The following is a 12,297-nucleotide window of genomic DNA, read 5'->3' as shown; positions in this document are numbered from 1 at the left end:
AGGCTTTGCAAGACTCAATAGGCCAGGTGGTGACAACTGAGACCACAGTACAGACTGTAGGGAAGTGTGTGACGCAGGACATTGCACCTGCTCCACTTCAAGTCACCGTAGTCACACCCGTATATGAACCTCCGCACAGAGAAGAGCCCAATGAAGACTCAATCAAACTGATCTACGAACTGAAAGAGTTCAGCAATGAGGAGATCAGCAGGTACATTGAGCGTAGCTTTGCCTTCTGGAAGGAAAAGGAAGCTGAACTGTTTGATATCTGACCATCAGCGATAAGCAGAAGATATGTGGAATACTCTTTACACAAAAGTGTTAGGCTAAACATGCTTGGACAAAGCAGGCAACAAAGCCACGAGGGAAAGTGTCAAGGAAACGATACTCCTATGTGGAACATGCTAGGGAGAGAGCTAATCTGTGTTTTAGCCTTGAGGCCTCAGATAACACAAGGAACTGTGACATGGTTTCAGTAAGGAAAGGTGCATCCAGCCTGTGATTGGATGTCCGGCAGTCAAATCACTTTGTCTTGTCAACCACTGATATGCAAAAAATTATCAGATGTAATGATACAGTGGAAGAGGGAGTGCTCTAAATGCACTACCAGCAAAGAATTCTAATCCCTGAATTCTAATTAGTCTTTGGAACAAATATTTTTTATTCCAAGTTTCTTATCTATTATTGGTTTGCTACAGTAGTTCTTTGATATCCAAAGACAGGCCCTAATGTAGTGTGTGAGGTGGTTTTTCATCCAAATGTAATATAACATGTTATACATAAGCAAGTCCGTTTGGACATAATGCAACCTATTGTATGTAACATAATTTGATCAAACAGGAATAATGCAGATTTTTTTTATGTGATAATGTAGAGAAGAGTTGGGCGAGGTGCCCCCTGACCCCCCCCCCCCCCAAGAAACTGCACCCGTGGCATGCTCGAGTGTCATTCTAATGATATTTATTAGAGGTCGACCAATTAATCGGAATGGCCGATTAATTAGGGCCGATTTCAAGTTTTCATAACAATCGGAAATGGGTATTTTTGGGCGGCGATTTGACTTTTTTTTTTTATATATATTTTTTCAAATTCCTTTATTAAACTAGGCAAGTCAGTTAAGAACACATTCTTATTTTCAATGACGGCCTAGGAACGGTGGGTTAACTGCCTCGTTAAGGGGCAGAACGACAGATTTTCACCTTGTCAGCTCTGGGGATTCAATCTTGCAACCTTACAGTTAACTAGTCCAATGCAATAACGACCTGCCTCTCTCTCGTTGCACTCCACAAGGAGACTGCCTGTTACGCGAATGCAGTAAGCCAAGGTAAGTTGCTAGCTAGCATTAAACTTATCTTATAAAAAACAATCAATCATAAACACTAGTTAACTACACATGGTTGATGATATTACTAGATATTATCTAGCGTGTCCTGCGTTACATATAATGTGACTGAGCATACAAACATACAAGTATCTAAGTATCTGACTGAGCGGTGGTAGGTAGAAGCAGGTGCGTAAACATTCGTTCAAACAGCACTTTCGTGCGTTTTTCCAGCAGCTCTTCGTTGTGCGTCAAGCATTGCGCTGTTTATGACTTCAAGCCTATCAACTCCCGAGATGAGGCTGGTGTAACCGAAGTGAAATGGCTAGCTAGTTAGCGCGCGCTAATAGCGTTTCAAACGTCACTCGCTCTGAGCCTTCTAGTAGTTGTTCCCCTTGCTCTGCATGGGTAACGCTGCTTCAATGGTGTCTGTTGTCGTTGTGTTGCTGGTTCAAGCCCAGGGTGGAGCGAGGAGAGGGACGGAAGCTATACTGTTACACTGGCAATACTATAAGAACATCCAATAGTCAAAGGTTAATGAAATACAAATGGTATAGAGGGAAATTGTCCTATAATTCCTATAATAACTACAACCTAAAACTTCTTACCTGGGAATATTGAAGACTCATGTTAAAAGGAACCACCAGCTTTCATATGTTCTCATGTTCTGAGCAAGGAACTGAAACGTTAGCTTTCTTACATAGCACATATTGCACTTTTACTTTCTTCTCCAACACTTTGTTTTTGCATTATTTAAACCAAATTGAACATGTTTCATTATTTACTTGAGGCTAAATTGATTTTATTGATGTATTATACACTGCTCAAAAAAATAAAGGGAACACTAAAATAACACATCCTAGATCTGAATGAATGAAATATTCTTATTAAATACTTTTTTCTTTACATAGTTGAATGTGCTGACAACAAAATCACACAAAAATGATCAATGGAAATCAAATGTATCACCCCATGGAGGTCTGGATTTGGAGTCACACTCAAAATGAAAGTGGAAAACCACACTACAGGCTGATCTAACTTTGATGTAATGTCCTTAAAACAAGTCAAAATGAGGCTCAGTAGTGTGTGTGGCCTCCACGTGTCTGTATGACCTCCCTACAATGCCTGGGCATGCTCCTGATGAGGTGGCGGATGGTCTCCTGAGGGATCTCCTCCCAGACCTGGACTAAAGCATCCGCCAACTCCTGGACAGTCTGTGGTGCAGTCTGTGGCGTTGGTGGATGGAGCGAGACATGATGTCCCAGATGTGCTCAATTGGATTCAGGTCTGGGGAACGGGCGGGCCAGTCCATAGCATCAATGCCTTCCTCTTGCAGGAACTGCTGACACACTCCAGCCACATGAGGTCTAGCATTGTCTTGCATTAGGAGGAACCCAGGGCCAACCGCACCAGCATATGGTCTCACAAGGGGTCTGAGGATCTCATCTCGGTACCTAATGGCAGTCAGGCTACCTCTGGCGAGCACATGGAGGGCTGTGCGGCCCCCCAAAGAAATGCCACCCCACACCATGACTGACCCACCGCCAAACCGGTCATGCTGGAGGATGTTGCAGGCAGCAGAACGTTATCCCCGGCGTCTCCAGACTGTCACGTCTGTCACATGTGCTCAGTGTGAACCTGCTTTCATCTGTGAAGAGCACAGGGCGCCAGTGGCGAATTTGCCAATCTTGGTGTTCTCTGGCAAATGCCAAACATCCTGCACGGTGTTGGGCTGTAAGCGCAACCCCCACCTGTGGACGTCGGGCCCTCATACCACCCTCATGGAGTCTGTTTCTGACCATTTGAGCAGACACATGCACATTTGTGGCCTGCTGGAGGTCATTTTGCAGGGCTCTGGCAGTGCTCCTCCTGCTCCTCCTTGCACAAAGGCGGAGGTAGCGGTCCTGCTGCTGGGTTGTTGCCCTCCTACGGCCTCCTCCACGTCTCCTGATGTACTGGCCTGTCTCCTGGTAGCGCCTCCATGCTCTGGACACTACACTGACAGACACAGCAAACCTTCTTGCCACAGCTCGCATTGATGTGCCATCCTGGATGAGCTGCACTACCTGAGCCACTTGTGTGGGTTGTAGACTCCGTCTCATGCTACCACTAGAGTGAAAGCACCGCCAGCATTCAAAAGTGACCAAAACATCAGCCAGGAAGCATAGGAACAGAGAAGTGGTCTGTGGTCCCCACCTGCAGAACCACTCCTTTATTGGTGGTGTCTTGCTAATTGCCTATAATTTCCACCTGTTGTCTATTCCATTTGCACAACAGCATGCGAAATTTATTGTCAATTAGTGTTGCTTCCTAAGCGGACAGTTTGATTTCACAGAAGTGTGATTGACTTGGAGTTACATTGTGTTGTTTAAGTGTTCCCTTTATTTTTTTGAGCAGTGTATTAAGTTAAAATAAGTGTTCATTCAGTGTTGTTGTAATTGTCATTATTACAAATATATTTGTAAAAATCGGCCGATTAATCGGTATCTGGGTTTTTTTTTGGTCCTACAATAATTGTTATCGGTATCGGCATTGAAAAATCATAATCGGCCGACCTCTAATATTTAAACTAGTGCATTTTTAGGGTGTATGCTGTTTCGCCTTTATTAGTTAAACCTCTACACGAGATACACTATGCTATCATTAAGCAGACACTCATACAGTAGGTTGTCCTCATTATATAGATTTGACAAATATTCCCTTAAAACTCTACAGTTACAATTGACTATCACTCTTTACTCTTGCATGTACAGTTATTGATTATGAATAATAGCTTCATATTCAAGAATTATGATCACTTTTATTTCTACAAATGGATAACCAGATCAGGGCCATGTATTCCTTGTCCTCAGTTTCACACATAATGCTTGATGCACTAGTTGTTGCATGAGCTCAAAGGCAAGGAAAGTACAGTAGGTCTCCAGTGTTAGGTTCAAGTGTTACTCAATGGCTCACATGCTGTCTTTTTACCCCAGCCTGTGACCTTATCGGGATGTACACATTGCACACCTTTTCAGTGAGGAGCCTGTTGATGATAGCATTGTTTGTATTCAATGGGAATGAATTATGCTATTGTTACGGTATTGTTTTGCATCAACACTTTCCCACGCCGATATACCAGCAAACGATTTGGTCAGCCGATTTCATTTTCATTCTTAAATCCTTCAGATTGCTGAAGACGCATGGGGTAGAGTACGAATATATCCAGTATATCGTCACACTTGTGTAGATATTGCAGTTTATACTTTTTGAGGATTTATTATTCAAACGGTTTTGCATTTAGATGTGTGTTTTCTGCATTTTTTTTCTCCTCCATTTGTTACATAATTTGTTCCTATCAATAAAGTTTGAGTTAGTAACGTTTTGTTTGATTTGGTTGACATTTGTATGCTTTGTTTAGGAGCAGGTCAAAGTCAAATTCATGAGGTGACAAGAAGCTGACCACTTCAGGGTATTATTCAGTGGGGTGCAATATTCCAAACGTTCCAAATAAAAATGTCATGTGCAGAGCGGCTACAATTTTACATGACAGAGGACCTTGTATTTTCTACACAAAACATATCTATCTGATCGATGTGTAGCACCTACATGGAGCACCCTCCTTAATTACCCACAGACATTTACGTTCTTTTGTCATTAACGATCAACGGTCTAATCTTTCTGCCTGAAACTACTTTTCAAGAATCCCCTGTAGAGCCTGTTCATGATTGGTTCTCTACTGCCTTTTCATAGGTCATGCAAAGCTCCCCGTTCCCAATTAGCCTAGTATAATTTGATCCGTGCAATGAGCCTAAATTGAGTAAGAGTATAGTGCGCTTAAAAAAACAAATTGTGCTTCCTTTCGCCCTACTGGAGTACTACACCAGTATGCACAACAAGGGAGCCAGTCGATGTGGGTATTTCTACATTTGTCAACCAACGTTTATTGCTCTACTGCGACAGACAGCCAAGGCAGCAAAGACACATTTTGTCATAGTGTTTTCTCGTCGTCCAGATTAAATTCCGCCCCCCTGGGCTAGTAACCCTCTTACCTGCTGTCATGCTAGTGAGAGGTGGCTTATACTGAAGCCACAAGGAGGTTACTCCTTACAGTGGACAACTTCTAAACTACTTTAAGCCAATCAATCCGAGGTGGGAGGCACTCTCGTCTCGTGGTAACCATAGCGATAGGTCTATACATAGATTTGAGTACAGGATGGAGTCAAGATTGTAGACTGGAGACATGGTTGAGATTGAGGGTACTGTCTAGATGTCCGGAAACCCAACAGACTATTATCTAAGGCAATTTATAAACGCAAACACCGCCCCCCCAGCCAAATATTGATTATTAATTTGGACAGAATGATTGTCAATTTACACAGAACAAAAATCGAAACGCAACATGAGGTGATGGCAGCGGATTAATGGCATGACAATGGGCCTTAGGATCTCGTAACGGTATCTCTGTGCATTCAAATTGCCATCGATAAAATGCAATTGTGTTCGTTGTCCGTAGCTTATGCCTGCCCATACCATAACCCCACCATGGGGCACTCTGTTCACAACGTTGACATCCGCAAACTTATCACCCACGCGACGCTGTACATGCTGTCTGCCATCTGCCCGGTAGAGTTGAAACCGGGATTCATCCATGAACAGCACACTTCTCCAGTGTGCCAGTGGCTATCGAAGGTAAGCATTGGCCCACTGAAGTCTGTTACGACGCCGAACTGCAGTCAGGCCAAGACCCTGGTGAGGAAGACGAGCATGCAGATGAGCGTCCTTGAGACTGTTTCTGATCGTTTGTGCAGAAATTCTTTGGTTGTGCAAACTCAGTTTCATCAGCTGTCCGGGTACCTGGTCTCAGACGATCCCGCGGGTGAATAATCCGGATGTGGAGGTCCTGGGCTGGCATGGTTACACGTTGTCTGCGGTTGTGAGGCCGGTTGTACGTACTGCCAAATTCTATAAAATAACAATGGAGTTTATAGTAGAGAAATGAACATTCAATTCTCTGGCAACAGCTCTGGTGGACATTTCTACAGTAGGCATGCCAATTACACACTCCCTCAAAACTTGAGACATCTGTGGCATTGTGTTGTGTGACAAAACTGCACATTTTATAGTGGTCTTTTATTGTCCCCAGCACTGTGTAATGAGAATGTTGTCAGCTTCATGATATGCCACACCTGTCAGGTGGATGGATTATCTTGGTAAAGGAGAAATGCTCACTAACAGGGATGTAAAACAAATTTGTGCACAAACTTGGAGCGAAATAAGCTATTTGTGCGTATGGAACGTTTCTGGGATCTTTTATTTCAGCTCATGAAACAGGGGACCAACACTTTACATGTTGAGTTTATATTGTGCCTGTCGTTTTCCCCCGCTAACATTACGAGTAACTTCATCCATTTGCCAACTGTTGCATTTATTATAATTATTTTTAAAACAGTTTAACAATGTAGATGACCGTTACAAGTTAAATATGACAATATTTTTGTTTAACGTAATTAGAGGAATTTCCTTGCATCCCCTAAACAGCAATAGTTATTGTTACTCCTCCAGGTATGCATGTTTGAATGGATGCAAGCCGATATTGAACGCCTATTCTGATGTGAGGCAATTAGTATCCAACCATGTCAATCTTGAATGGATGCTCTCCTGTTGTATTGGTAACATTAAACTGGCTTTGTCTCACTTTCCTTGCATGTCTATCAAATGACCCCCCCCCCCCCCCCCCCCCCCCCCCACAAATGTTATAATTCCCTGGGGAATCATTAAACATGCAATGTGTAGAGATAAGCTTACCAGGATACTGTTGGATGGGGCCAGTGAAATGCTATGTGGGGGTGTGGTGTAATAGATCTGTAGCTATGTGAATATTAGAAATCCAAGATGGCTCCTCTCAGCCCCGCCTCCAATTACGACCTGAAAGAGGGGAGTCGGTCAAGTTTCAGGTGGTGTGTGCACACGCCTCTGTGTGCGTGCACGGTTCACAACCTGTCTGCAATGAACTGGGTTTAAGTCGATTAAAAATGTGTCTCCCTATGCCGCAGTCTGGCTGATAGAGTCTTTATACTAGACCTGGGTTCAAATACTATTTGAAAATGCTTTATCATGTCTGGAGTGCCAGATGGGCAGGGTTTGCAGTTTTGCAATTACTCTATTGGTTAGCTTGCACCAGGCAAGCTCAATCAAGCCCAGATAACACATTTGAAATTATTTCAAATAGTATTCGAAGCCTGGTCTGCTCTATACAATATACATTTCCAGCACCACAATGTATGTGAAAATGGCACGTTTCTATGTTTTGTAGTAAAAAAGATAGGGGAAGATAAGTGTTTCCAATGACATCATCAACCAAATAATTAGTAGGCAATGCCTATTCATAATTGGTTAAAATCCCATGATGCATACCGACATCATTGGAAATACTTATCTTCCTGTATCTTGTTTTACTACAATACATAGAAAGGTGCTGTTTTCACATATGTTGATGTTGGGGTGGTGCTGGAGATGAAGTTGATGCTGAATCTAATTTATGCTTAATCCCATCAGGTGTGTCACCTTTGTGAGCTCCATCATAGAAACAAGAAAGGATGGGAAAGTCTCAGTTCCTGGGAGGCTAAAGGGATGACTATAGTAGTGGAGTTGGAGACGGGCAGGGACAGTGTTACCAGTGGGGCCCCATTATGACAGATGTTGGCTCCTGTGTGTTTGGTCCTCTGCAGGTGGACGAGGAGGCGGCGCGCCTGGCATCCATGCCAGCATGGCGGAGGGACATCATGAAGAAAAAGCTTGATGAAGAGAAGTGAGTGAGAGACGGGTCCACCCGTCCCATTTCTCCAATCAGGAGCCCTCAGGGTCTCTCCACTGTCACTCTGCTCTCTGATTTGTCCTCACTTCTGTCAATTTCTCTGGTTGTTTATGTCTGTCTGGTTAATGCTTCATTTCTTTTTTTCTGTCTTTTCCCGACCTCAAGTTCAGTTGGGTGGGTTGATTCTAAAATTTGCAAGTCATGTAGATCCTGAAATGTTTAGAGTATATAGCTAGCTACCTACTGTAACCGCTATGCATTCTTTCATGTAGTCATTAAGTAATGTAACATTTTGAATGCCATGGATTAATACTGTAATTACTTAAATTCCCCATTGTGCTTATCTTCCCCGGGACGGGCAGGGAGCAAAAAAGGTAAGAAATAAACATTTGTTATTATCATTGATGCCATATGGCATTTTTTGGTTTCACATCATTGCTGATTGTTGATCAGAGTTAGCTCACTAACTCATCAATCCTGCTCCATGAAATACCATACATGCATTAAAGATATGGTTAAAACAGCCATAAGTCTATTTACCTGGTATGTATTTATGCATTACACCGTAACGTTGGTTTACCAGGTAGTTACCAGAAGTACCAAAAGTATCCATTGTTACCAGACCTGTGTCAAATACTTGAGCTGTGCTTGATTTGGTACAATGGAATAGTCCCAAACTCCCAGCTAATTCAAGAACACCTCAAATACTTCAATGTAACTTCTTGTTTTTGACCTGGGTCTGATTGTGATCTGGCCTGAAATTCAGAACCTGTTTTGTGCTTACATGCTACTCCTTGTACTCTGTGTCACTCCAAACATGGCAAGGAGTGTATTGATAGCTAAACAGACTGTTAAATGTGACCAAACCGAGCGAGGTGTACTGGGCTGGCCTGGTTACACATCTACCATAGTTTCTGGAACTGAGCTGGGAAGGACAATGTAAAAAATAAAATATCAGAGCAATCACAGTACGGTTCGTTTTGGTTCTATAGTTTGACTCAGGCAATTGTTTCTTAATACCAGCTGAAACAGGACTGTGAAAAGGAAGTGTTACCAGTGACAGTCACTTGTTATGGTACACAAGCATTGAATCATACTGACACCTTGTATTCTCCTCTCATTGGTGCACTCAGAAAAGAGGAGGAGCGAGCAAAAAAGGAGAAGGAGAGCGAGGAGAAGACGGAGCAGGAGCGACTACGGACCCTGGGTTACGACGAGAGCAAACTGGCGCCATGGCAACGGCAGATCATCCTAAAGAAAGGAGACATAGCGAAACCGTAGACAGCCCTTCTCCATGGCACCCCCAGGTCCTTGCCCACATCAACCTCCCTGTCCAACCCTTTGCACCTTCATTGTAAACCCCCCCAACCCAACTACCATGAAGACCCTAAGTCTTGAATCATATACACTAGCTTACTTTACGTCAAGTTGTTTAACATGACACTTTGTAGAAAGTTCCCACACATTACCGTAAACTACCACAACCTTGCTCAATGTTGGGCTCTCTTGTGGGGCATTGTGGGAAAAGTAGTTTTTTACTGTGGTGATTACATCTGTCATGGCTAAATGTCCAGCCATTTTTCCTAAATGTCATCTGTTTTCCTTGCATCTGCCACACCCACTACTTACATTGATAACTGAGCTCTTAAACTCAACTGTTGTAGGCTACTGTATGTTTGCTTTTAGTATGGAAAGTGTCATGGTCAACATAATAAGCAACAGCTTGTTAAACATAACCTCCACTAAAGTGTAATTCAGAGTGCAATGACGCAGCGATGCAATAGTCCGGCATCCCATTGTGACATAGCTACGAGGCTCTGAGGCCACCGTCCGCGGGGGACGTACAGCCCAAATGCGCACCTCCCCCATAATTCCCAACCAACTCGGCTCGTCGTACACGTCCTCTATTCATTTGAATGTGTTGATAGTTGGAGAAATTGCTGGAGCTGTGCTGAGAATTTGAAACGGAGGAAAGCCAACGGTCCAATATTCTAGAATACTCCTGTGCGTACACAAACACGTTTTGGACTCCGATAGATGCTTAAGACTTAAATATTTGTTTTCCTATGACAGCAGGCATTTCTATACTGCGTATATCCTAATCTGCATTTAATGCACAAAGACATGGAATCAGGCCATTCTACGTAAGGATGCTATTTCTCACCGAGCCCATCTGAACTGCAGAGATATTATTGAGACAGATGGGAAATTGATAGAGGTTGCATGTTGTCATTTTTTTCAGTGGACATGAATATCATGGTTTTTAACTGCAACCATAAACATTTTAAAAATGGGTTTAATTTAGCTAGTTCTGGAAAGCGTAATTTAAGTAACATATCATCTTAAATGGATAATTAATACATTGAGCATATAACCCTTTTTTATTGTTTCAATGAATGTCGCTAAATGTTAAGTTATTGTGATCATGGTGAATTGTTTGTGTCTTGCATATTGTGTCTTATGGATGTCATCATTGTCTGTGTTGTCAAAACAAAAGCACGCCTCTTGTTATCCAAGAGAATTGAATACCCCAGACCACATTTCACCAGCACGCCAAGAAATATCCATGCAACTTTGAAAAAAGACTATTTAGCAAATCTCTTGAGTTCAACAAGCAAACATGTTTTTTTTTTTTAAAGTGATCTGGAAAATATTAGGGGCACAATCATAACAGAAGTCTGACCAGCAAACTGAATGTTGCATTCTGAAGTCCCCAAAATACATCAGTGACTCCTGTCCTGTGACCTATATCTGGTTTGCCCCAGTAAACCTTGGAAGTTAATATTTTATGAGCAGATTCCTTTACTAGAGGAGAATGTTCTCTCTTTCTCTCCCCCCCCCCCCCCTCTCCTCTGTGTGTGTGTCTGAGAAACACAAGTCCTCATGGATGCCCTTATTCTTTGTGTGTTCTCCGGCTAAAATTAAGCACTCCTTCAATTATGTTGCTGTGTATAATACCATTATGTGGATCACAGGAAAATGTTGGCTTTCTATTCTTTCTCATTGTTTTCCTATTCACCTACATTATTATTTTCAATCCACCTACAGGTTTTAATTTAGGCAAATTGTGTTTTTTTTGTTGCCAGGGGACCAAACTAAAGGTAACTCGGGCATCATCTTTCTCAGAAATGACCATAGACGCATTGTAGGTTTTATAGGTTGGTAGACTGTGCACTGTAGTTGTTGCGGCTAGAGTTGTTGGACCTCAGAAATGTGCCAGATGTGTCTTTCTGAATGTGTATATAACAAATATATGGGAACCCCTCAATGTCAGAAAATGTGCTGTAGGTTTACTTTGTATATTTTGGGTGTATCAAACATATACATTACATACATAATATATTAGGAAGTGCATGGTCCTTTGTTGAGAAATCATTTGGAAATATTCAATTCATTGGATGCCATATTGATGTTGAAATTTAAAACTATGTAAACTTCATTGCCATTAGAAGATTTTCTATACATAAATACTGTATATAGTAACCCTCAATACTTGTTTCATTGTTCCAAAATTGCATGATATTACAGTTCTCAGCCTTGCTTACATAGATTATTGCTTCATTAATGTAAAACTATATTTTCAGACTGTCAAATGGAATTAAATAAATAAATGACAATTTACTGCAATCTTTGATCTTTTTCAGTTGATTCTCTACCACTGCCTTGCACATGTACACTAGATGGCACCCCAGTCATATAGCAAACTCTTCACCAGAACAGGGGAGATCTTTATCCTGGAGTTGGCCCCTAGAGCGGGAGGACCATAGGGGTTATATAAGGGTCTGTAGGCTTACTAGTCAGTCAAAACATACATCTGTGCGATTTTCAGTCGTTCATTGGCCATTTCAACTAATGAAAATATCAATTTACGTTATAAGAATGTGATTTACAGTATTATAATACTTCCCCATCATAATACCAAAAATGAGAATCTACTCCATTGTTTTGGTTGCCATAAGAGATTTGTAAACACATTATGGATAGCTTCAAAACAGGTGGTAAATAATGTTGTCATGCAATATAACTTTTAGCACAGAGACTGCTATTTCAAGTGGAATTTGAGTTTGAAAATTTTATGAAATGCCCCTTGTAGGGCAGGCTAAACCCTATTGCTCTTTTGTTTATGTAGGTTTATTGGTAGGTCATATTTTATGGGTAGACTAAACAAGCTAATTTGTAG

At 41.9% G+C, this 12,297-nt stretch overlaps 1 protein-coding gene across 1 annotated transcript in view; it reads left to right on the top strand.

The window, feature by feature from the left end:
- The window catches only part of LOC139416402 (espin), a 103,889-nt gene extending 92,184 nt beyond the window's left edge, over positions 1-11,705 (top strand). Inside the window, exons 13-15 of the mRNA XM_071164985.1 lie at positions 8,032-8,113; positions 8,473-8,491; positions 9,251-11,705. Of these exons, the coding sequence (XP_071021086.1) occupies positions 8,032-8,113; positions 8,473-8,491; positions 9,251-9,398 (249 nt within the window). The 3' untranslated portion in view covers positions 9,399-11,705. The remainder of the gene's footprint in view (positions 1-8,031; positions 8,114-8,472; positions 8,492-9,250) is intronic.
- The last annotated feature ends 592 nt before the right edge of the window (positions 11,706-12,297 follow it).

Source organism: Oncorhynchus clarkii, chromosome 9 (genome assembly GCF_045791955.1).
Source record: "Oncorhynchus clarkii lewisi isolate Uvic-CL-2024 chromosome 9, UVic_Ocla_1.0, whole genome shotgun sequence".
Taxonomy (NCBI): domain Eukaryota; kingdom Metazoa; phylum Chordata; class Actinopteri; order Salmoniformes; family Salmonidae; genus Oncorhynchus; species Oncorhynchus clarkii.
This window is presented reverse-complemented; position numbering and strand designations above follow the sequence as displayed.